This window comes from Pelodiscus sinensis, chromosome 2 (genome assembly GCF_049634645.1).
Source record: "Pelodiscus sinensis isolate JC-2024 chromosome 2, ASM4963464v1, whole genome shotgun sequence".
NCBI classification, from domain to species: Eukaryota; Metazoa; Chordata; order Testudines; family Trionychidae; genus Pelodiscus; species Pelodiscus sinensis.
The window spans coordinates 35,752,932-35,774,557 of NC_134712.1; the positions used below are offsets into that span (position 1 = coordinate 35,752,932).

At 44.6% G+C, this 21,626-nt stretch overlaps 1 protein-coding gene across 4 annotated transcripts in view; it reads left to right on the forward strand.

The window, feature by feature from the left end:
- Positions 1–21,626, forward strand: part of RNF19A (ring finger protein 19A, RBR E3 ubiquitin protein ligase) — a 118,940-nt gene that overhangs the window by 88,332 nt on the left and 8,982 nt on the right. For 3 of the 4 annotated variants that reach the window (XM_075920294.1, XM_075920296.1, XM_075920295.1), the window contains 5 exons: positions 2,863–2,977; positions 6,001–6,162; positions 8,818–9,031; positions 13,396–13,539; positions 13,996–16,242. In XM_075920294.1, the coding sequence (XP_075776409.1) occupies positions 2,863–2,977; positions 6,001–6,162; positions 8,818–9,031; positions 13,396–13,539; positions 13,996–14,677 (1,317 nt within the window). In that variant the 3' untranslated portion in view covers positions 14,678–16,242. Of the gene's footprint in view, positions 1–2,862; positions 2,978–6,000; positions 6,163–8,817; positions 9,032–13,395; positions 13,540–13,995; positions 16,243–21,626 lie in introns of those variants that run through there. The other variant, XM_075920297.1, reaches the window with a different exon arrangement.

Genomic DNA, 21,626 nt, shown 5'->3' on the forward strand with positions numbered 1-21,626 from the left:
TGCTGCTTGCCTATATTCATCCTGTGTAATTTGTCCTACTTTCCATTTTTTGTATGACTTCTTTTTTATTTTTAGTTCATACAAGATCTCATGGTTATGTCAAGGCAGTCTTTTGCCATATTTTCTATCTTTCCGACACATAGCTTGCTTTTGGGCCCTTAACAATGTCCCTTTGAAAAACTGCCAACTTTCCTCAGTTGTTTTTCCCCTCGGTCTCAGTTCCTATGGGACCTTACCTATCAGCTCTCTGAGCTTACCAAAATCCGCCTTCCTGAAATCCATTGTCTCTATTTTGCTTTTCTCCCTTCTACCCTTCCTTAGAATTGTGAACTCTGATTTCATGATCACTTTCACCCAAGCTGCCTTCCTCTTTCAAATTCTCAACCAGTTCCTCCCTATTTGTTAGGATCAAATCTAGAACAGCTTCCCCCCTGGTAGTTTTTTCAACCTTCTGAAAATAAAAAGTTGTCTCCAATGCAGTCCAAGAACTTATTGGATAGTCTGTGCCCTGCAGTGTTATTTTCCCAACATATATCTGGAAAGTTGAAGTCCCCCATCACCACCAAAGCTTGGGCTTTGGATGATTTTGTTAGTTGTTTAAAAAAAGCCTCATCCACTTCTTCCACCGGGGTAGGTGGCCTGTAGTAGACTCCTAGTATGACATCACCTTTGTTTTTAATCCCTTTTAGCCTAACCCAGAGACTCTCAACACTTCCGTCTCCTATGTCCATGTCCATCTCCACCTCACTCCAAGTGTGTTCATTTTTAATGTATAAGGCAACACCTCCTCCCTTTTTTCCCTGTCTATCCTTCCTGAGCAAGCTGTACCCTTCCATACAAACATTCCAATCGTGTATTACCCCACCAAGTTTCTGTGATGCCAACAATGTCATAATTGTACTTATTTATTAGCACTTCCAGTTCTTACTGCTTATTTCCCATACTTCTCGCATTTGTATACAGGCATCTAAGATCCTGATTTGACCTTGCCTCCCAGTTTTGCCCTGATCCTCCTTTCTCTCTGCCATTGTAGCCCACGCTCTCTCCCATTTCCGACCTATCTCCCAGGTTTCCATGTTCTCCACTTACCTGTGGGCTTTGCTCACCTGTCCCCATCGAACCTAGTTTAAAGCTCTCCTCACTAGGTTAGCCATTCTGTATCCTTCTGTATTTGAAGGACAAAGGAAGCATTGGACTGGGGGAGGGATCCTGACTGAAAGATTCAGCCAGTAAGACTGCTAGAATGTAGTGAGAGAGACCTTTTGCTTTGAATTCACTTACCTTGTTAACCCCTCCAATGCATTATACACAATCTATAACCCATCTTAGAAAATGACCCCTCACTCTCAGAGGCCTTGGGAGAAAAGCCTTTTCTCACTTACAGAACCCCCCCCCCCCCCCCAACCTGAAACTAATTCTTTCCAGTAACCATGCCACACAACCACATCATATGTATCCCGGAACCCAGCCCTGCAACCAACCACATTGCCAACTCTGCCCACATATCTATACAAATGAATTCATCACTGGAGCCAACAACATAAGCTACCAAATCACAAGGTCATTTGACTGCACATCCAGTAATTTGATCTATGCCATCAAATGTCAACAATGCCCCACTGCTATATATATATATATATATATATATATATATATATATATAGGACAAACTGGACAGTTCCTATGGGATAGAATCAATGGACACAAATCAGATATACGTAAAAGGAACATACAGAAACCTGTTGAGGAACACTTTAATCTACCTAATCGCTGTTTAAAAGATCTTTAAATGGCTGTCTTGTCACAAACCAATTCTACTAGCTAAATACACAGAGAGGCGTTGGAATTACAATTCATCTGCATGTTCAATTCTCATGGTAATGGTCTCAATCGTGATGAGGGATGGTTGGGACACTATCAACCTAACATTCAATGAAGGTGCAAACAGATTCCTGTTATTGCCTTTGATTCTTATCTGCTTCGTTTTAACTACCCGATCTTCAGGTGTTTACTATTCCCAGTTCTGCCTTCCTGTTTTTCCCTTTGATATTTCTATACCCTCTGCTTCTTGTTTCCCACCCTTCTCCCCTATTTATTTTAGGTCTGCACATCCTAAACTCAAAACTCTGGTCATCTGAAGAAGTGGGCTGTGCCCACGAAAGCTCATGATACCATCTACATGTTTTGTTAGTCTATAAAGTGCTACCAGACCATTTGTTGTTGTTTAAGTTTATCCTGTATAGATTAACTCGGCTACCCCATGAAGCTTGTTAAGTAGGACATGAGTTGCATTTTATCTTTTTATTTCATTGTAACCAATTTTGACTTTTATGCCTCATTAATTGTAATCACCTTAAAATATTTCTGTAGTTAATTAACGTGTTTCATTGTTTTATCTAAACCAGTGTTGGTTTGAACTGAAGTGTATGGGAAATAAGATTTGTACATGTAATCGTCTATTAATGTTTTATAGGAACTTGTATTGTCCAGGAGGATGCTGGGCGGTACCAGATGAACATTTTGGGGAGAAAGTGCAAGTCTGGAAATTTGCTGCTGTTGCCCTGCAGTGTAATTCATTTGTGGTTTATTATAGCACAGAGTGTATCTGAGAGTGATTTAGATGCTAGTTGCTGTGCGTGGGCACACCAGGAGTGGCTTCTCTCACAGCAAAGCAATATTAAAAAAACACCCCAGGTTGGAGAATTGAGGCAACACAGCTGTACATGAGTCCAGACTGTACCCTTTAGAATGTCACACATGGGAATTATAGGGATTTCTAATCCTTATGCTTTTTTTGCAGCAGTTTATCAGTGATGTGCAATGTATCCTGAAACCCTCTTCTTCCTTTCTTCTTCCCTCAAGATTCACAATCGATACGAAGGCAAGGACATTTCGAAACACAAACGAAACTTGGCTATTGCAGGTGGTGTAACCTTGTCTGTAATTGTTTCTCCAGTTGTAGCTGCAGTAACTGTAGGTAAGCAAATACTACCACTGCATAAGAATAGTATCTTGCAACCAAGCATTTGAGAAGACGTTTACACACACATTAATAAATGAATTAGAAGTATTAACTCCATTTTATAGATGGGAAAATGGAGGAATAAAAAGTTATGACTTGCCCCAGATTACACTAAGGCTGTGTCTACACTACACAGTTATTTTGGAATAAGCTATTCCAGAATAGTTATTTGGAAATAGCTTACTTTGAAATAGCACATCTACACTGCAGGGAAGCCTCAAAATGAGTCCGAGGCAGGCTTCCCTACTGGGCCCCAGGAGGAATAACTTAGCCCCTTACCAGGGCCATTTTATTTCGAAATGGCAGAAGTGGAGCGTCTACACACACCTTATTTTGAAATAGCTATTTCGGAATAGGCGTTATTTCTTGTAGACTGAAGTTTACATAGGTCAGAATAAGCCGTCTGTTATTTCAAAATTATTTCAAAATAATGGAATTGCTGTGTAGACGCTCACATAGTTATTTTGGAATAACAGCCATTATTCTGAAATAACTTTGCAGTGTAAACACACCCTAAAAATTGCACTGAAGCAGAGACCAATGTCAAGACTTTAAAGATGCTGTCTCTAAATGAAAAACTGTAGAACACTTCTTTACTCTTATTTTTATATTTCACAATTTAATCTTTTTCTTTGAAAAGAAAATCTCATTTAAAACTGTTTTTAAAAGTTATTCTAAAAATGTCACCATGGGTCCTTATGTGTGTGCCAGTGATTCAAGAGCAAATTTGCTCAATTTTAGTTTTTAAAATGTATTTAAAAATTAATCATTAAAAATTAATTAATAATATATAAATAATAATTTATATCTGCCACCGCAACCTCAAGTTTAGTTTTTGGGAGAAAAATTGTTTTTTTCCTTCTCTCTCATACTTTCTGTAGATGACACTGAGATTTGCATTAGAAAAAAGTAGGGTTGCAATTGGGACTAGCAGGAAACTCCAGCCAGTTAAGAGCAGAAGCAACCAAAGCAGGGAATTCTGGACCAGTATTTCTCAAAGTGGGCCATGGGACTGCTTTAGGAAAGACACTAGTGGGCCTGTGCTGCTTTGTTTACTTTAGCCACCGAGCCTCGCAGTCCTGGTTCACCATTGGCTCCGGTTTGCCGTTTCCAGCTATGGGGAGCTGTGGGAAGGGGTGTGCCTGGAAACAACGAACTGGAGACAATGGGACCTGTGAGGCTCTGTGGCTAATATAGAGCAGTGTGGGCCCACTAATAGCGTTCCCAAAGCAAGCATGCAACTCACTTTGAGAAACACTGCTCTGGACAGAAGAGTTCTTTCTCTCTCTCCCTCTCCCTCCCTCCTTCTATTTTTACCCCGCCTATTTTAAAATATTCAACTTCCTCTTCCTTTCACTGATTACCTGTCTGCTCTAACCCTACCCCTGCCACAGTTTCTTCATCCCAGCCTCAATTCATCCTATCCTCTTACTGTCTTCTCCTGACTCTGTCCATCTCACTTCCCTTCCCTGTGCTTTCCCTGGTTTCTGTAGTTTACCCTCTCCTAAGTAAACTCTCCCACACAAAACAAAAATCATGGAATGCTATTTACTGCTATCACATTGTTCATTCTGCTCATGCTGCCTGTAAATTCTGCCCCTTTCCTCAAGCTGGGTCTGTCCTTTCTGTTTTGTTTGTAAACTCTTCAGGGCAGGGACTGTTTACTCTGTGTTTGCGCAATGCCTAGCACAGTGGGTCCCCAGTATTGACTAGTCCTGTCATTACTGTAATAAACATTGTTGCTGTTAAGTCAATGGTACCGTTGGCTGTAAACGGGGAAAAAAGAACCAAGTTTGTGTCTCAGATCCTAGTATAGGTTTGCAAGGCTAGCAGGAGGGAAGATAATATTTCTCCTACATTGCTATCTGTTGCCCTGGACTTTACTCAAGGGTTACAGCTCTTCATTCTTCCTTCACAGAGATAACAGGTTTTTTTTTTTCTCCACTCCTTTTACTTTTGATAGCCTCTTGGAGCTTGTTGTACTACCACACTCCTATCTAGTTTACTTTGCCTCTGAGAGTAGTGTTACGCATGCTGCTCTCCACAGTAGAGCTCTTGAATGAATTTCCAGAGAATTGGATTTTCAGTAATGGGAACCTGTTGACCTTCCTTTTAGAGCAGACGGAAGAGCCTCTTTACTGAATCTCTGTTGAAGCCGGTTTTTTGCTCCACTTGGGTCAGTTTGGACTGGTGTGGCCTGCCGCTTTTACTACCCTCTCACAGGCTTCCATCAGCAAAGCTGCAGAATAGTCCAGTGCATAGTTCTAGAGTGCCTGCCCCAAATAATTCGCTCTCACAGTGTAAGCGAAAGGGTGCTCTGTGTGTGAGTGCAGCCTAGTGCAGGCTGCTTTTCTTTAAATAATACTTTTCACTGGCTTTTGCCCATCAGTTCACTTGGAAACTGAGATAATTTTATATGGAAACAGTGAGATTCATAAACCACGCAATGACTCTCTGACTTTAGTAGGACCAGGACTGAGCCCTTAAATTGGCATTGGTAGGCATTTCTGGGTTTAATTTGAAATAGCTCCATGCTCTTATATCCGAAAAGTTTTCAATAATCTCCTTTCTCCATTGTTGGTAGGAGAACCTTCTTTGATTGATCCCAGATGGGTGGTGTGCATGTGCGGCATGCCCTAGAATTGGAAGGTTTACATAGCAGTGCCTGTTGACGTGCACATGTACCCTGCATCCTCCTTGTGTTTACTGCTGAGGCTATAATAGGGTGTATGGGTTCATGCTGCTCTAATTCCTTCCTCTTTTGCTACCTGGAACAGCTTTCCTGTTTCACTCTACTTTAGTGACTTGCCATCTATTCTCAAATCTCACGTGAGCACCAAATCCTTTCTTTCTCTTCTATAGGTTTATTTTAAATGTGCATTATTAAATAATATAGTTACAAAACCTGGGATAGTCTTATAAAAGATGCTGAAGGAAATAATTATATTGAATATAAAGATTTTCCTCCTTCTTTGTAGGTATTGGCGTGCCTATTATGTTGGCTTATGTGTATGGAGTTGTTCCCATCTCCCTCTGTCGCAGTGGAGGCTGTGGGGTATCTGCTGGCAATGGAAAGGGTGTCAGGATAGAATTTGATGATGAAAATGATATAAACGTTGGTGGAACAAATGCAGCAGTAGGTAAGAGAACTCAGTTTTTTCTTTTTTCTGTAAATTTAGTGTTTTAGTGTAATAGTTGCCCCACTTGAAACCCTAGGACACTGGAGCTCTTTCTTTGCCGCCAGTAAGCAGTTGCTCAGTCTGGCTATGTCCCTCACCAGTTTCTGGCTGCCAAAGACACTCAGCGACACCAAGGAGAGCCTCTGATCCTTGTCTGCCTCAACATCTTCATCTACGATTTCTTCCTTGGGGTTAGGTCCTCTGTTTACTGCCTTGATGTCCTCTGAAGTATCCATGGGGTGGAGGTGGGGTCTCCATGCAGGAAAGTGTCCTGATCCTTATAGAAATGGCAGGTCTTCAGAGAAGTGCCAGAACATCAGTTCCCTTCACAGACCTTATGTTTGTCTGAGTTCTTTAATCTTCACTCTGCACTGCATGGGCACCTAGGAAGATATCATGAGACCATTGCACACTGAGCCAGCCTGTAGGGTAGGAGAGGAGTCTGAGTGCTTAGGCTGCATAGGGCACCACGATTTGCAAGGTCGGCCCTGGGTGGTGTACCTACCTCACTGATTGCATCAAATGCCGCGGTGATCATGTGGATGAAACCAGATTGTCACTATCATCTCCAATAAACTCACACAGAAAAGCCAGCCAGTAGGAAACGGGATTTAAATTTTGTGGAGCTTGCAAGGGAGAGGAGCAGGTAGCTGGTCACTTGGCTGCAGGGCAGTGGAGTTGCAACTGCTGACCAGAGCTGCTGATTGGGAATTGTGGGCCACTTCCTGCCGGCCAGAATTGACAACAAAATGCCTTGAGGTATCTACAGTGCATGCTTGTCAATCACAAAGGGAGGGGAAAAGAGATGGAGAAGTTCTCTGTTGATGAAAATAGCCATGTTTCCTGACAAAAGTTGCGTTGAAGTGTGAATGGTCACGAAGTTTTCTTTCCCAAAAGGCACTCTTCTTGGACAAAACTTGCTAGTGTAAACAAAGCCTTAGTGATGAAAAGCATTCTACTGCATTACCATTCCCTTTGTAACAGCCACGCCCGTAGAAATAATTTAACAGTGAAAGTTTTAGTCAAAATAAGCATATTTTAATTTCTTGAGCCCTGATCCTTGATCTGTGTGAGTGGACACTTGCATGAAGCCTCTTTATATTCATAGGAGCACTGCAGCAGCAAATGGGTCATTTGCAGTGTCCAAGTCCATAGCTTATTTAGACCTAATGAGAGAGAACTAATACCTAAGTACCTAAAAGGGTCTTATAAGGAGGATGGGGGAAAGTTGTTGATAGGACAAGAACCAATGGACTTAAATTACAGCAGGGGAGGTTTAGGTTGGACATTAGGAAAAACTTCCTGTTTGTCAGGGTGGTTAAACACTGGAATTGCCTTGGGAGGTTTTGGAGTCTCCATCGTGGAGGTATTTAAGAGCAGGTTAAATAGACATCTGTCAAGAATGATGTAGATCAGTGTGGGCAAGAGAGCCTTCATGGGCCAGATCCGGCCCGCCAAGCTGGTTGATCCGACCCACAGCTGCCCTGCTGCACCCCTGCCCCAGACCAATCACGGCCTGGGGATTGGGGGAATGTACAAAGTCTCCTCCCCCAGTCAGGGGCACAGCTCCTACAGTGAACCACCAGCTGTTCTGAACAGCTGGTGGTTCACTCTAAGCGCCATGTGCCCCTTTCAGTGCAAGGAGTAAAGACTTCATGTGCTGCCCTCCCTGTAGGCCCTAATTGGCCTGGGGGTGGGGAGAGCACACAAAGTCTCCTGGTGCTGCCTCAGGCGTGCAGCGCCTAGAGGCAACTGCCAGCTGTTCAGAACAGCTGGTGTTTCTCTCTGGTGCGGGGTGAGGCAAAGACTTCCCGCACTCCCCCACCCTCAGGCCAATCAGGCTCTGTGGATGGGGGAGCATGGGAAGTGTCCTTGTCCCACCCCTTCTGCCTGAGGCCTTGCCCCTTCCAGGACCACTTTAAAAATTTGTGAAGTAGCCCCCCCCTTCGACAGTTATTGCCCACCCCTGATGTAGATGGTGCTTGTCCTGCCATGAGGGTAGGGGACTGGAGTTTGACCTCTTAAGGTCGCTTCCAGTTCCAGTGTTCTATGATTCTATGAAATGCTTGTGTTTCTTTTCGAACAGCTAGTACCGACAGAGCTAATGCCGCTCCTCACTGGGGCTAGTTTAATTATGCCAGCAAAGAGCAGTTACATGAGAGACTTTACAGTGACACAGCATTAGCAGTATAGCCGTGCCCCTGTAAGGTCTGTAGTGTGGACATAACCTAATAGTCAAAGCCAAATCCTGTCAGATGTTCTGCTGCTTTTTGGAATTTTATTACTCTTTTTTTAATCAGAGTGAGACCCCCCCCTGGTGGCAGGTTGCTACAGTTAAGGCAGGTTACCATTCCTGTGTAGACTCAAGTATTTTAAAGCCTTTCAGCAACTTACCAAAAAAATGTATGGCTGTACCCTCTGGCAATTCCAACCCAAAGCCTGTTTCGTTTCGTATTGTAATCTTCCCATGGTGCATAGCATATGTTTTCACAAACTTGTCTGGATTCTTTCTCTGGCACTCTGTGTTATTCCAGAAGCAGTTTTCTGATCCACATTTAAGACGAGTTAAAACTTTTTATTTCCCTTGACTTTCAAGCCTGTTACATTTTTATCTAGATACCACTTCAGTCGCAGAGGCACGTAATAATCCTAGTATAGGAGAAGGAAGTGTGGGAGGACTGACTGGGAGCCTGAGTGCAAGTGGCAGCCACATGGATAGAATAGGAGCCATTCGGGACAACTTAAGTGAAACTGCAAGCACTATGGCACTAGCTGGAGCAAGTATAACAGGGAGTCTGTCCGGGAGTGCAATGGTCAGCTGTTTCAACAGGTAAGAACCACACTTTCTGTTCTTCTGGTACCTAACTTTAAATGTGAGGAAGGTGCATATCAGGAGCAAATTACAACCCACGAGCCACATCTGTTCCACCAGAGCCTTCTGTCCAGCCACCAACCTCCTGCCCAGGGAGGCTGGCCCTGGCCCCTCCCCCCAGTGTTGGGCAGCGCAGCCCTGATGCTCCAGGCAGTGCAGATGTGAGCTCTTGCCACATGGCACAGCTGTAGTGCCACCCTTCCCCTGTTCTCCAGGATGCAAGGAGCAAGGTGGGGTGGGGATTGAATAGGGGTCAGGGAATCCCTGGGGAGAAGTCAGGTAGGGAGCAGAGGGGATCAGATAAGGAGTGGGGGAGCAGGGGGTTGGGGATGGGCCACACCCTGCTGTTTGGCAAGGCTCAGCCTTCCATAGTTTTCCCTGCCTGGCCCTTCCATACCATTTCTGAACTCTGATGTACCTCTCGGGCCAAAACATTTGCCTACTCCTGGTATATATGGAGGAGTAACTATTATTCTTAGTATTTAGATCAGTTCAGATTTAAAGTAAGCTAGAGTAAAGTAAATTAATGATCGTTTCCCATAATTTACCTGTATCCATGATGTCTCAATTTTTAATATCTTTAATAAGTGTGTTGCTTGACAGGTTAGTCAAGTTGCTATAATTGTTGACACTAACCCACATTTAAAATACCCAATGAAAAACTTACCAGCATCTGTCTAGTTTTATAATGAGCATTTTAATTATCTCGTCAGCACTTTCACATTGTAATTTTTAAAAGAATAAGACTAGTGTGCACATGCCTAAACTGAGTAACTGCACAGTTATATTTGTCCTCACCTCATTATGTCCCACCTGAAATGTAGATAGTAAGTGTTCTGGGGTCCAGGGACTGTGTCTGCTTTTTGTGAAGTATCTAGCACACCTTTGGGCACAAGGCAATAATAAATAACAAGCACAGTGATACAGTTTAGTTTACCAATATTATATATGGCAAGAATATTTTGCATAACACTTCGTTCACTTAAACAGTTAAATGTTAGTGTGCAAAGTCACACTGAAATCAGAGGGATTTGACTAATATCCATGCTGCAATCTGTACTGAAAGCCATCACTGCTTAACAAGAGTATTAATGAACATAAATACTGAACATGTCTGACAAGTACTCTTCAGAATTAACTGTTTTTAAAAGGCAGAAAACCTGCATAATGTAGGGAGTAAATTATACCAACACCTCATTTTAAATCAAACTAGTTTTTGTATGTGAATAAAAAGGTGTGGTTGAGAGGATTTTTCTGATGGGGCTGAACGTGGAAATGGCAATTGTAGCTGTACTGCTGTCTTATATAGATTACCCTCTTGGCTTCTGAAATCACAAGTCAATTCTGAAATGTGTGCCTCCCAGAGGAGGATAAATTCCATATGCTGAAGCAATGTAAGATGCAGTAGTATCTTCTGGCTATTTAGTTATTTGTAACCCAGGTTATAAAATAAATTCTTATCATTTGATGTAATTATGACTCATTATGAGTCTTGTGTATGCCCACCAAAGTCAAAAGAAAGAATCCCAGACACCACATATGTAGGATCAGGACTTTGCCATTTATAAGTATTATAATTGTCCAAAATACAAAGTGTTAACAGTATTATAGTACCCACTCACTCTACCATCAACTAATCTTCATATGTCTGTATAACAACACAAACCATTTTCTTTTACTGGTAACAGCATGGTGCTATTATATAATAATTGGCTGCTTCACCTTCATACCAGATCCCAGATATTGTTACCATTATGGCCTCACATCACAATTACCTTAAATTTTCCAAGAAAGACTCTGGAAACTTCTTTTGGGACTCATAATGTCACTGCTTAACTGATCTCCAGAGCAGGGGTGGGCTATAATTTTTAATGGTTGGGGGAGGGGAGCATGATATGACTGGAAGAGGTGCGGGGTCTGGGATGCAGGTTGGGTGCAGGAAGGAGCTTGGGGTAAGGGATTGGGGTGCAGGAGGAAGTGTGGGTCTGGGAGGGAGTTTGGGTGAAGGAGGCAGTTGTGACATGGGGCATTGGACTGAGGTGCAGGGGTTTGGGGTGCATGATCTGGGGGGAGATACGGGCTCAGGAGGGTGGCAGAGGGTTTGAGTTATGTGGAGTGGGGGAGCAGAAAGTTGGGAAAGGGAGGGACTGGGGTGCCAGAGGCAGGCTCTGGCCAGGAGACTTACCTGGGTGACTCCTGGTCAGCAGCCCAGCACATTTCTCAGGCAGGAGCCTGCCCCACCCCCACACAGGATACAGAGTTGTTTGAATAACTACAAGCTGGGCAGGGGAGGGGACGTAGTGCTTCGTGTGCTGCCTGTTGTTTAAACAGGTAGCTTCCATTGGCTGGTTTCTGGCTAGAAACCAGGCAATGGGATTGTGCTGGGATCCGGGGACAGCGCCTGAAGCATCCCACTTCCCCTTTGCATGCTTACAGTTTTGAAAGAGAAATGATCCAGTAGCTGCTTTTCTGAGAGGTGTGCGGGTGGGGCGAAGCAAGTAGGGAGCCTGCCTAGGGCTCCCCACTGCATCCGCGTCCCGGATCTGGTGGCTTGGTGGGCCGAATGCGGCCTGTGGGCCGTATTTTGCCCCAGCCTGCTCCAGAGGAATCACTTCTGAGCAGTCTGAACCACTTAGCTGCTTTGTTGGCCATGTTCTATTCTCCACCCCAGAGAAGGTGGAACATCTCTTGAGAAGTGTCAAAGTCCAGCAGTGAAGGGGGAGCTCAACTTGTTTCTTTAACCCTGTTTTTTTCTTTCTTTATTTAACCAATTCAGAAATCCAGGATATGTTGAATTGGTATGGACAGGATAGAAATCTTCTCCTTTACAGCAAACGAAAGTGCTTTTTAAACAGAAAATCACCAAACCTTTGCTGCCAGTCCATAGTCAGACTATATGAGTAGACAATAATTAAACTGAAATAAACACAAATGTGTATTAACCTAATTTTTCTGTACATACTTTGCTCACAACTGAATGTGGCTGGTCTGGTTTCTATAATTCTCCTCTGATTCATATAAAGCATCGCTACTGCAGAAAACAGAACAAGGAATGCAGCTCCTGGGCCTGCATTCCTTGATGAGCAGTATCTTCTACTGTTGCAGGAGGAACTAGGGTTGCCAGGTGTCCGGTATTCAACTGGACAGTCCGGTTTTTGGGCCCTCTGTCCAGTAAAAAAAAATTCAGAAAATACCGGACATATGCAATGTCTGGTATTTTCTGGTTTTCCAGCTGGAGACCCAATGGAAGCCTAGCGTGGATGGGGGGAGTGACTGGGAGGCGGGGCACGATTGGTACTGGGAGCCTCTGATTGCCTGTGACGTAGGAGTGATGCCTTGGGGAGGAAGAGAAGCCCTGTCCGTGCTCCTGAGTGCTGTTCAGGCATGTTGTGGAGCAGTAGCTGGACTGGCTCGTGCTTCGGCGGGACCGTGCGACAGGCAGCGCCCTGGGATCTGCATGTGCCCGGGTCAGTTCCGCTCCCCGCTGGACGATTTCTTCCCCCCCCCCCCCCCCCCCCCGGGTCAGCCCTGCTCCCCCTGAAACCCTCCTGGCAAGCCCTGCTTCCTGCTGGCTGGTTCTCCTCCTTCCGATCTCCCCTGGCCAGTCTCGCTCTCCCCAACCCCCCCGATATCCCCCAGCCAGCCCCGCTGCCCCCTCCCCCCTCCCAGCCCTGCTTCTCACTGCCCAACCACCTCCCCTGCAACCAGCCCTGCTTCTCCCCCCCCCCCCCCGATCTCTCCCTGCTGCTCCCACCCCTGTCAGCCCTGCTTCCCATCTCCACTCCCCTCCCAGCCAGTCCCTCCCCCCCACGTCCCCGGATCAAGTGTATTTTTTCTGAAGCTACTTGGTAACCCTAGGAGGAACATGGAAAATGTAATGGCTTGAACTTAGATCTTGGAAGGTAAAAAAGTTCTTTGAACTTTTTAAATTGTGGTAATAATCTCTTGGTTACTATACAGTAGAAGTGTCTGCAATAGGACCATACCTTAGTCTGGAAAACTCTCATAATGATCAGTTTTCCTCCTTGGCCTGCACCATATTCTTTTGGTTGGAGGTTCATTTTTAGTTTGCAGTGAGTTTCATTTTTCAGAATTGACAAGACAGCATTTGTGACTGATGGAGCAAAAGAAAAGTGTCCATTTCAGTAAAGAAAAGAAGTGTCTTGCAGTGCTGGGGAGATACTTGTCAGCTGTTCTTGATAAAACATGGTGAGGGATGATACAAGATGACACTGACACTTAACCCAGGAACTTCAGCTGTGGCAATAATATTATAAAGGTAGCTTCTGAAATGTTCTTGTATTTGTTTTACTCTCTCCAAGGCTGGAAGTTCAAGCAGATGTTCAGAAAGAACGATACAGTCTGAGTGGAGAATCTGGCACAGTTAGTTTGGGAACAGTTAGTGATAATGCTAGCACCAAAGCAATGGCAGGATCTATTCTGAATTCCTACATCCCATTGGACAGGTAAGAACCATATGATGAGAACAGAGAAGACTAATGCGTCTAGTTGATATGAGATATTACCAGTATATTAGGCCAAATGACTTACCTTCATAGAGGATTTCATCTACAAGATTTACCTCTAGGATTACACATAAATATGTATCTTATGAGGTGTTACATGCTGCCAGGCTAATGATAAACAATTGGGTGACCCTGTGTTCCCATGGGAATACTGTCATGATAGCATAATAAATAGTTAGAGCTCAGATTTTATTTGGTTTTAATTAATTTTGATTTTTTAAGAAAACCCTTTAAAATGTATAAAATTATTCCTTTTAAAAAAAACCTTGAATATTCAAGTTTAACATTCTTGTCATGTCATGCACATAGAATCTTGAGCATGTTTTGCTTTGATGATTTTTTTTTAAGTTGTCTTAAAGATGGAGACTTAACCTAACCATTTATTTCATGTTTTAGGGAAGGCAACAGTATGGAGGTGCAAGTGGATATTGAATCGAAGCCTGCTAAATTCAGACACAACAGTGGAAGCAGTAGTGTTGATGATGGCAGTGCTCCAGGTCGCAGTAATGCTGGTTGTTCGTCTTCCTGCTTGCCAGAGAGTAAATCTAGTGCCACCAAGTGGTCCAAAGAAACAACAGCAGGAAAAAAATGTAAAGGTAAACTGAGAAAAAAGAGTAGCATGAAGATAAATGAGACCAGAGAGGACATGGATGCTCAGTTGTTGGAGCAACAAAGCACAAACTCCAGTGAATTTGACTCTCCCTCTCTAAGTGACAGTATCCCATCTGTAGCAGATTCCCACTCAAGTCATTTTTCTGAGTTTAGTTGCTCTGATATGGAAAGTATGAAAACCTCATGTAGCCACGGTTCCAATGATTACCATACTCGCTTTACTACAGTTAGTGTTCTCCCTGAGGTAGAGAATGACCGTTTGGAAAACTCTCCACACCAGAGTGGAATTCCTGTGCTTGCTCCCCCTGCCCCAAGCACGGAAGTTCCACAGCTGAGTTACATTACTGAAGAATGTGTTAATAATGGAACTTCAACTGATGTAGGTGTAGGTCTTGGTGAAACACTGAAAGAAACAAATAATAACCATGCTGTGGAATTAAACACTGCACTTCAGACTGAAATTTAGACCTACAAGTGCTGCAAAAATATTTACCACTAAAGAACCCTGTCTGAAAGCTGGTTGAACTACATGTGACTACTATAAGTTTCTAGTGGCCAGCAGAAGCAAGGTTTTGATGCAATTACATTTTATATATGCCTGTCTAGTAAGGCAGAATGCTTCATGTGGATCTTTGTTACAGACCTGTATGAAGTATATGAAGGCTTTAACAAGTGCATTACAACAGGACAATAAGTTCATGTTTTGTATTGTTGCCACAACTTTGCTTGAAAGTATATACTTGTGTAGTCAGATAAAAAATTGGCTCAATTATAATATGTTAAATGCTAAATTGAATAATATGTCCTATACTGTTCACTTGAAAAATGTGGGGCTTGGGATAAGTGGGTTTTAGGTCAGCAGTAGTAACTTAATGAGACCGTTTTAGGGTGAACACTAGTTAGGGGAAACGAGAATGTCGCAGAGACCTTAGCGGTAATAAATACTTGTCAGTAATAAATATTTTTCTGACCATTTTGCCTCATAACTGGACACAAATTTCAAATGTTTGCATTTAGAATGAATCGCATATTCAGAGCTGGATGCAGCCTGTTTCAGGAATGCTTGTATACTTGTACACCTTGAGCAAGGTTATGGCATTTTGCATAATTCTGACATAAAGAAAATCGGTACTTACTATGTGGCAGAAAGGTGACATTTCCTTATGAGGAACAATCGAGGTAATTAAATTATATATGCATCAGATGGCAACAGATACAGCTACTATATACTATATAAAAACTGTAAAATAAGAATCCATTGATTTACAAACATTGCAGAGAAAGAGATACAGTCATCTTTCATTTGTGGAAGAACAGTGCCCCTTTGATTCTTGGTGCCTTTGGAATAGACTAGGTTGTAAGTGCCTGGTCGTTTGAGGATTTTACTGTAATGTTTTCCAGAATGTCCTCTTGGGCCACCTTGGACTATAAAGGAAAACTTTATAGAAAATAAAATGACTGTGGTAGATAATGTGTATAATAATAATTAAGTATTAGCCTACCAAAGACTCACTCAGGCTTTAGTGGATAACATTTACATGACATCTGTTTGCAAAACACATGAACATCTTCTGTCACAGAATTAAAGCACAGTGCAGAGCTTGCACAAGTACAAAGGAGAGGTTCCAAATCTGGCTGGCTTTTCCTTTTCCTTTTGCTTATGGAAGATATACAATAAACACAAGCTGAAGTTGGCAAAAGCGCCTGCACTATTAAAATTTTTGCTGCATAATTCATTAAACTGAAAAAAATGTGGCTACCAGAATAACAGTTAACAATGTTCTGTCTTGTGTTCCTTGTAAGTATTGCATTATGGTGCTACCAGAAGTTTGGTATGGTAAAAAGAAAAATGCCATGGGCTGCAGTTCTCTTCCATGACTTATCCCCACCAGTTTCATTAATATGCTTATAACACTAGTGCCAGTTATGTTATTTGATAATGCTTGTTATGGTATTTGTATATTTGCAATTCAGTTTTGCTCAATAATATGCGTGTAAACTGCATACCTGAAATAAATGTCTATGTAATAACTTGTAATTGTAATTTCTTATAAGGCCAATTGTGCACTAAATAATGTGACTGTTCATCAGTGATTCTTCTGCAAGGAGTGGTGCCCTCCCCTTTCCCATTGCCTTTCTTTGCAATCATTTTGCTAGGGATAGCTTCAATGGAAGTTGAAGGTTTCTGGCACCTCATAGGATGGCACCCAAAATATTTTTTCATACTATTGCAAGGTGACTTCACTATTTTCTTCTCCTCCCTTGCTTAAGTAATGACTTGCATTGACACTTCAGGAGGCAGAAAAGTAAATTGCTGACTCAAAGGACAGAAATGTCATACTTGTTTGTTACAGTCAAATAATTAAAAAGTGGGCTGATGGCTAACTAATCAAATTTCTGATCACATTTTATTTTGAATTTTATTTTGGTGAACATCAGGATTGACTGAACTATGATAAATTGACTGAAGTTAAGCTGTCACTGTTCAGCTAAATGTGAAGTTAAAATTATATTTTGGATTTTATTTTCAGAACTATTCTGAAATCGCTCCATCATGGTCATGAATTCAAGTGCAAAAATCACATGGCTGTCTTTAGTCATATCTTCTTGAGGTCATAGATTCTTGTTGCATTTAACAAAAGATTGTAAACCAGTTATTGGCTTTTACTTATTCTAAGATTAACTTTGCATTCATCGTTTCATATAATAGCAATAAAGTAACTGCAATCTAAGGGTATGTCTAGACTACATGCCTTTGCCAACAGAGGCATGTAAAATAGGCTACCTGACATAGTCAATGAAGCGGGGATTTAAATATCCCTGGCTTCATTAAAATAAAAATGGCCTCTGCGCCAGCTCAGCTGATCGTCGGCACAGCGCGCGAGTCAAGACATGAATCGGTTGACAGGGGAAGCCTTTGTCAACCGCTCCCTTATGCCTCGTAAAATGAGGTTTACAGGAGCGATCAACAAAGGCTTCCCTTGTCGACCAATCCGCGTCTTGACTCGCGGGCTGTGCCAACAATCAGCTGAGCCAGCACAGCGTGGCGGCCATTTTTATTTTAATGACGCCGTAGATATTTAAAACCCCACTTCATTGACTATGCTGGGTAGCCTATTTTACATGCCTCTGCCGACAGAGGCATGTAGTCTAGACATACCCTAATACTGCTGCTGGAACTAACCACCATTGATGTCCCTTGAAATTAAATTCCATATTTTAAAATTCAGGTATGTTCTCTAAGCTGTTTTACAATCGGAGCTTAGTTTTGTATTAGAAGGAAATTGAATTCCTACTAAGGTCCACTATATTGGAGAATCGTTGATAATTGTATAGCAAAAACATGTAGAGTATGGATTAGCATTTTATTATTTGATGGTCACAAGTAAAAAATAATTCAGTATGGAAACTTCAAGATGACTTTTACTCTTGTTCCAGTGACTTGCACTGGAATTTTTCCATTTTTGAAAATTGTTTGTGTTTCCTATAAGTAGATAAATATTAATTGTCAAAATACCTGTTCTGTTCATGTTTGGATATGCTTCTCAATTGGAACATTTGAAATGTTGCCCAAAAATTACACCATAGATTAACTCTGCAAAATTATGCTCCATGAGAAGAGCAGTTTTTTGTGACAGGTTGTAGAGATTCCGACTCCCCCTACAGCATCGCCCATTGTCGATTTTGGGGAATTGGCTCTGACGGCGGTGGCGCTATTCTATTCGGGTCACTGTCCTCCGACAGTGCCCACACAGCCTGGGCTTTACCCCTTCCGGGGATAGTTTGGGACGTCCGAGCGCGGGCAGAACAGTCTGGTGCCCCCTTGTTCCGCGCCTTTATTGTCGCCCTCTATGACGTGCTTTTCTTGCCAGTTCCCGGCGGCACATGTCTAAAACGCCCCTTAGCTGCTCTGGGAGGGCGAGAAGGGGAGAGAGGGGCCCAGGCCGACCCTCACTTCTGGGCCCCAGCCCAGGGCCCTAAAGGACATGGACTGGTTTTGGTCCGGGTCCGGCTGACAGGGGTGTCCTGCCAATCTGTGGGGTTCTTATATGACCCCGCCCTGGGCTACTTCCTCTCCGTTCCGTCTCCCCTCCCCTGCTGCTGGCTTACCCGGCTCTCCATGGGCCAGCCGCTCGTCGCTCCGGACGACCTTCTGGACCCCGTTGCTCCACGGGTATCCGCGATGTCCTGCCTTCCGCGGCCGCTGGTGCTTGCCCTCACCCATCCTCCGGGGTCAAAGGCTCCAATCTCAGCCGTTTGTCTCCCCGCCTCATCCCCCCCTCCTCCACACAGCCCGGGGTGGCGTTTAAAACTCCCAGTGTGCCCAGCGCCGGAGGGGGACGTCATCCTGACGTCACCGTCTAGCTCTGCCCCTCCCACAGCATCCGTGCTGCAGCTGCCGCGCCTGAGGCTGCCAGCTGGTCTGCGGTGCGGGAACACCCGGCACAATGCCGGTGCACGCTTCCCCGCCACCCGAATAGGGCACTTGCCGCGGGGGCTTTAGTGCAAGGTTGCAGGGCCCTGTCACACAAGTAAACATTTTTTTTATTATAATAATTGATTTTTGTTCCCCCCCCAGCAATATCAAATTTTTCCTACATTTATACCAGGCTGAAGTAGTTACTTGTTCAAGCATAGAACCTTTCTTGTGAGTGTTAAATAGAGTATGGTTTGTATCAATGAGAGGGAGATACTTGGCCATTTATTTTTGTGAAAAGGGGAGTGATAGGGAACAGCAAATATTGACTGGAATGGAAAAGAATCACTGCTGCTTTGCATATGTAGCGATAAGAAATCCTAATTAAGAAGATGGCCAGGAATCTGTGACTCTGCTGATAGGGACTATTTGATTCTTGCTGTTCCTATGATATTACATAAATTTCTGCCCTCCCGCCCTCATTATCAGAAAGACTGTCACCAGTTGGAGGAAATTCACAGAAAAATGGGCTATAATGACTTTCTTTATAGATGGAGAATATGTAGAGCATGAATAGACACTGGGGATGTAGAGGAGATAATTGCTTTAGTATTGACATTCTAAAATTCAGAGGAGAAATTGTGTAGTAGCACAACAGTAAAGAGTACATGAATAATGTGGCTGGAGCAGACATAGCTTACATTGAATTAATGTGGGGTCTGTACCTTGATGGGAGACACTCTCCCATTGACCCATTTTTCTTTTCTCATTGGGAGAGTGCAGTGTCAACTGGAGAGCAATCTATGGTCGATATGGCGAGTCTTCATTAGACCCACTACATCGATCACTGGTGGATCCATTGCAGAACATCGATCCCAGCTATAGTATAAACAGAGTCGAAGTTGAAAAAATATGTAGACTGAATTCAAACAGCAAGAAGTGGAATTATTCTTCTTAGGGAAATGGAGGATGTCTGAGCACTTAAGCTGGACAAAGCATTAGAGAATTTAATATAGGGAATAAGTCTGCCCTGACAGAAGACTGGAGTAAATGAACTAATAAAGCTCCTCTGTCTGTGTCTTGTAAGGATAGGTAAAAGACATATTGGTCAGTGTTTCTCTAACAGGCAATAATTTATGCAGACAGTTCATCTATTTTCTGTGTGGGTCAAGAGATGCCAATGTTTTGATTCAGAATTGCTATACAGGCAGTCCCCGAGTTACGCGGATCCGACTTATGTCGGATCCGCAGTTACGAATGGGGCGTTCCTCTCCCTGGTCTCCAGCAGACCAGGGAGAGGAAGCAAAGCGGCGGAACACGTGGGCAGCGGACAGGGCTGTCCGCTGCCCACACGCTCCGAGGCTTGGCTCTGCTTTGCCCCCCCCCCCGTCCCCCTGGTCTGCAGACCAGGGGGACGGGGGGGGAGGGGGAGGCAAGGCAGAGCCAAGCCGCGGAGCGCCCGGCCAGCGGACAGCCCAGACGCGTCTGGGCTGTCTGCTGCCCGCGTGTTCCGCCGCTTTGCTCCCCGTCCCCCTGGTCTGCAGACCAGGGGGACGGGGAGCAAAGCAGAGCAAAGCCACGGAACCCGAGGGCAGCAGGACAGCCACGGCGCGTCTGGGCTGTCCCGCTGCCCCCGTGCTCCGTGGCTTTGCTCCGGACACCTGTGGTACAGCAGCTGGGGCGCTGCCAGTTGGTCCCGTAGCGCCGCTCTGGGCGCTACTGGACCAACCGGGCAGCACCCCAGCTGTTCTGCCCCAGGCGTCCTGATTCAGCCACTGCTGGTCAGATTCAGCAGCGGCTGAATCAGGACGCCTGGGGCAGAGCAGCTTGGGTGCTGCTGGGTTGGTCCAGCGGTGGCACTACTGGACCAACCCAGCAGCACCCCGGCTGCTCTGCCCCAGGCGTCCCCAAGTCAGCCGCTGCTGAAACTGACCAGTGGCTGACTACAGGAAGCCCCTGCCCCGGGCTTCCTGGAATCAGCCGCTGATCAGTTTCAGCAGCAGCTGACTTGGGGATGCCTGGGGTTCTTAAGTTGAATCTGTATGTAAGTCAGAACTGGCGTCCAGATTCAGCCGCTGTTGAAACTGATCAGTTTCAGCAGCGGCTGAATCTGGATGCCAGTTCCGACTTACATACAGATTCAACTTAAGAACAAACCTACAGTCCCTATCTTGTACGTAACCCGGGGACTGCCTGTACACAATTTCATTTCAACAGTTGTCTAGATCAGTAGTTCCCAACCTTTTTTTTATACCAGGGGCCGGCAAACCCATTCACAAACTTTTGGCTGGCCAGTAACAATTTATTTGCATGTTCATTATGCAAACCATGAATATGCAAATAAAATGTTATCAGTCTAACAAAAGCCCTGGTTCCCAGGGCACCCCCGTGCCAGCCCTAACCTCAAGAGCTCTCCTACCCCTCAGCACCAGCCACTGCTCCTAGAGTCTCCTGCACCCGACCCCCCAGGGCCAACCTCCCACCCTCAGAACTCTCCAGTACCAGCTCCCCATCCCAAACACCTCAGTGCAATCCCCTTGCTCCTTAGAGCCCCACACCACCAGACCCCACAGTGCCAGCCTCCTGTTTCCAGAGCCCCACTGCACCCAACCCCTCCATAGACCTTCTCAGTGCCAGCCCCCATCCCCAATATTAGTCCCATCCCCAGAGCCATCGTGTCAGCCCAGCCCCCAGAGCCCTCCCACTACTAGTCTCACTCCTAGATTCCCCACCCCAGATGCCCTGGAGCCCCCCCAGCGTCAGCCCCCTGCCTCTTAACAACCCCACCTCTTAGAGCTCCCTAGTACTAGCCTTACACCCAGAGCCTTCCAGTATTAGCTTTGCCCCCAGAGCCCCTCAGTGCCAACCCCCTCCCTCTTAGAGCCCCCCCAGGCCTCCCAGCTGAGCGCTGCTGCCTGGGTCACGGCTGCTCTAAGGCTGCCGTGCTGGGCTCCGCACGGCCTTCCTGCCATGCAGCAGAGTCTTTATTTTAAGCTAA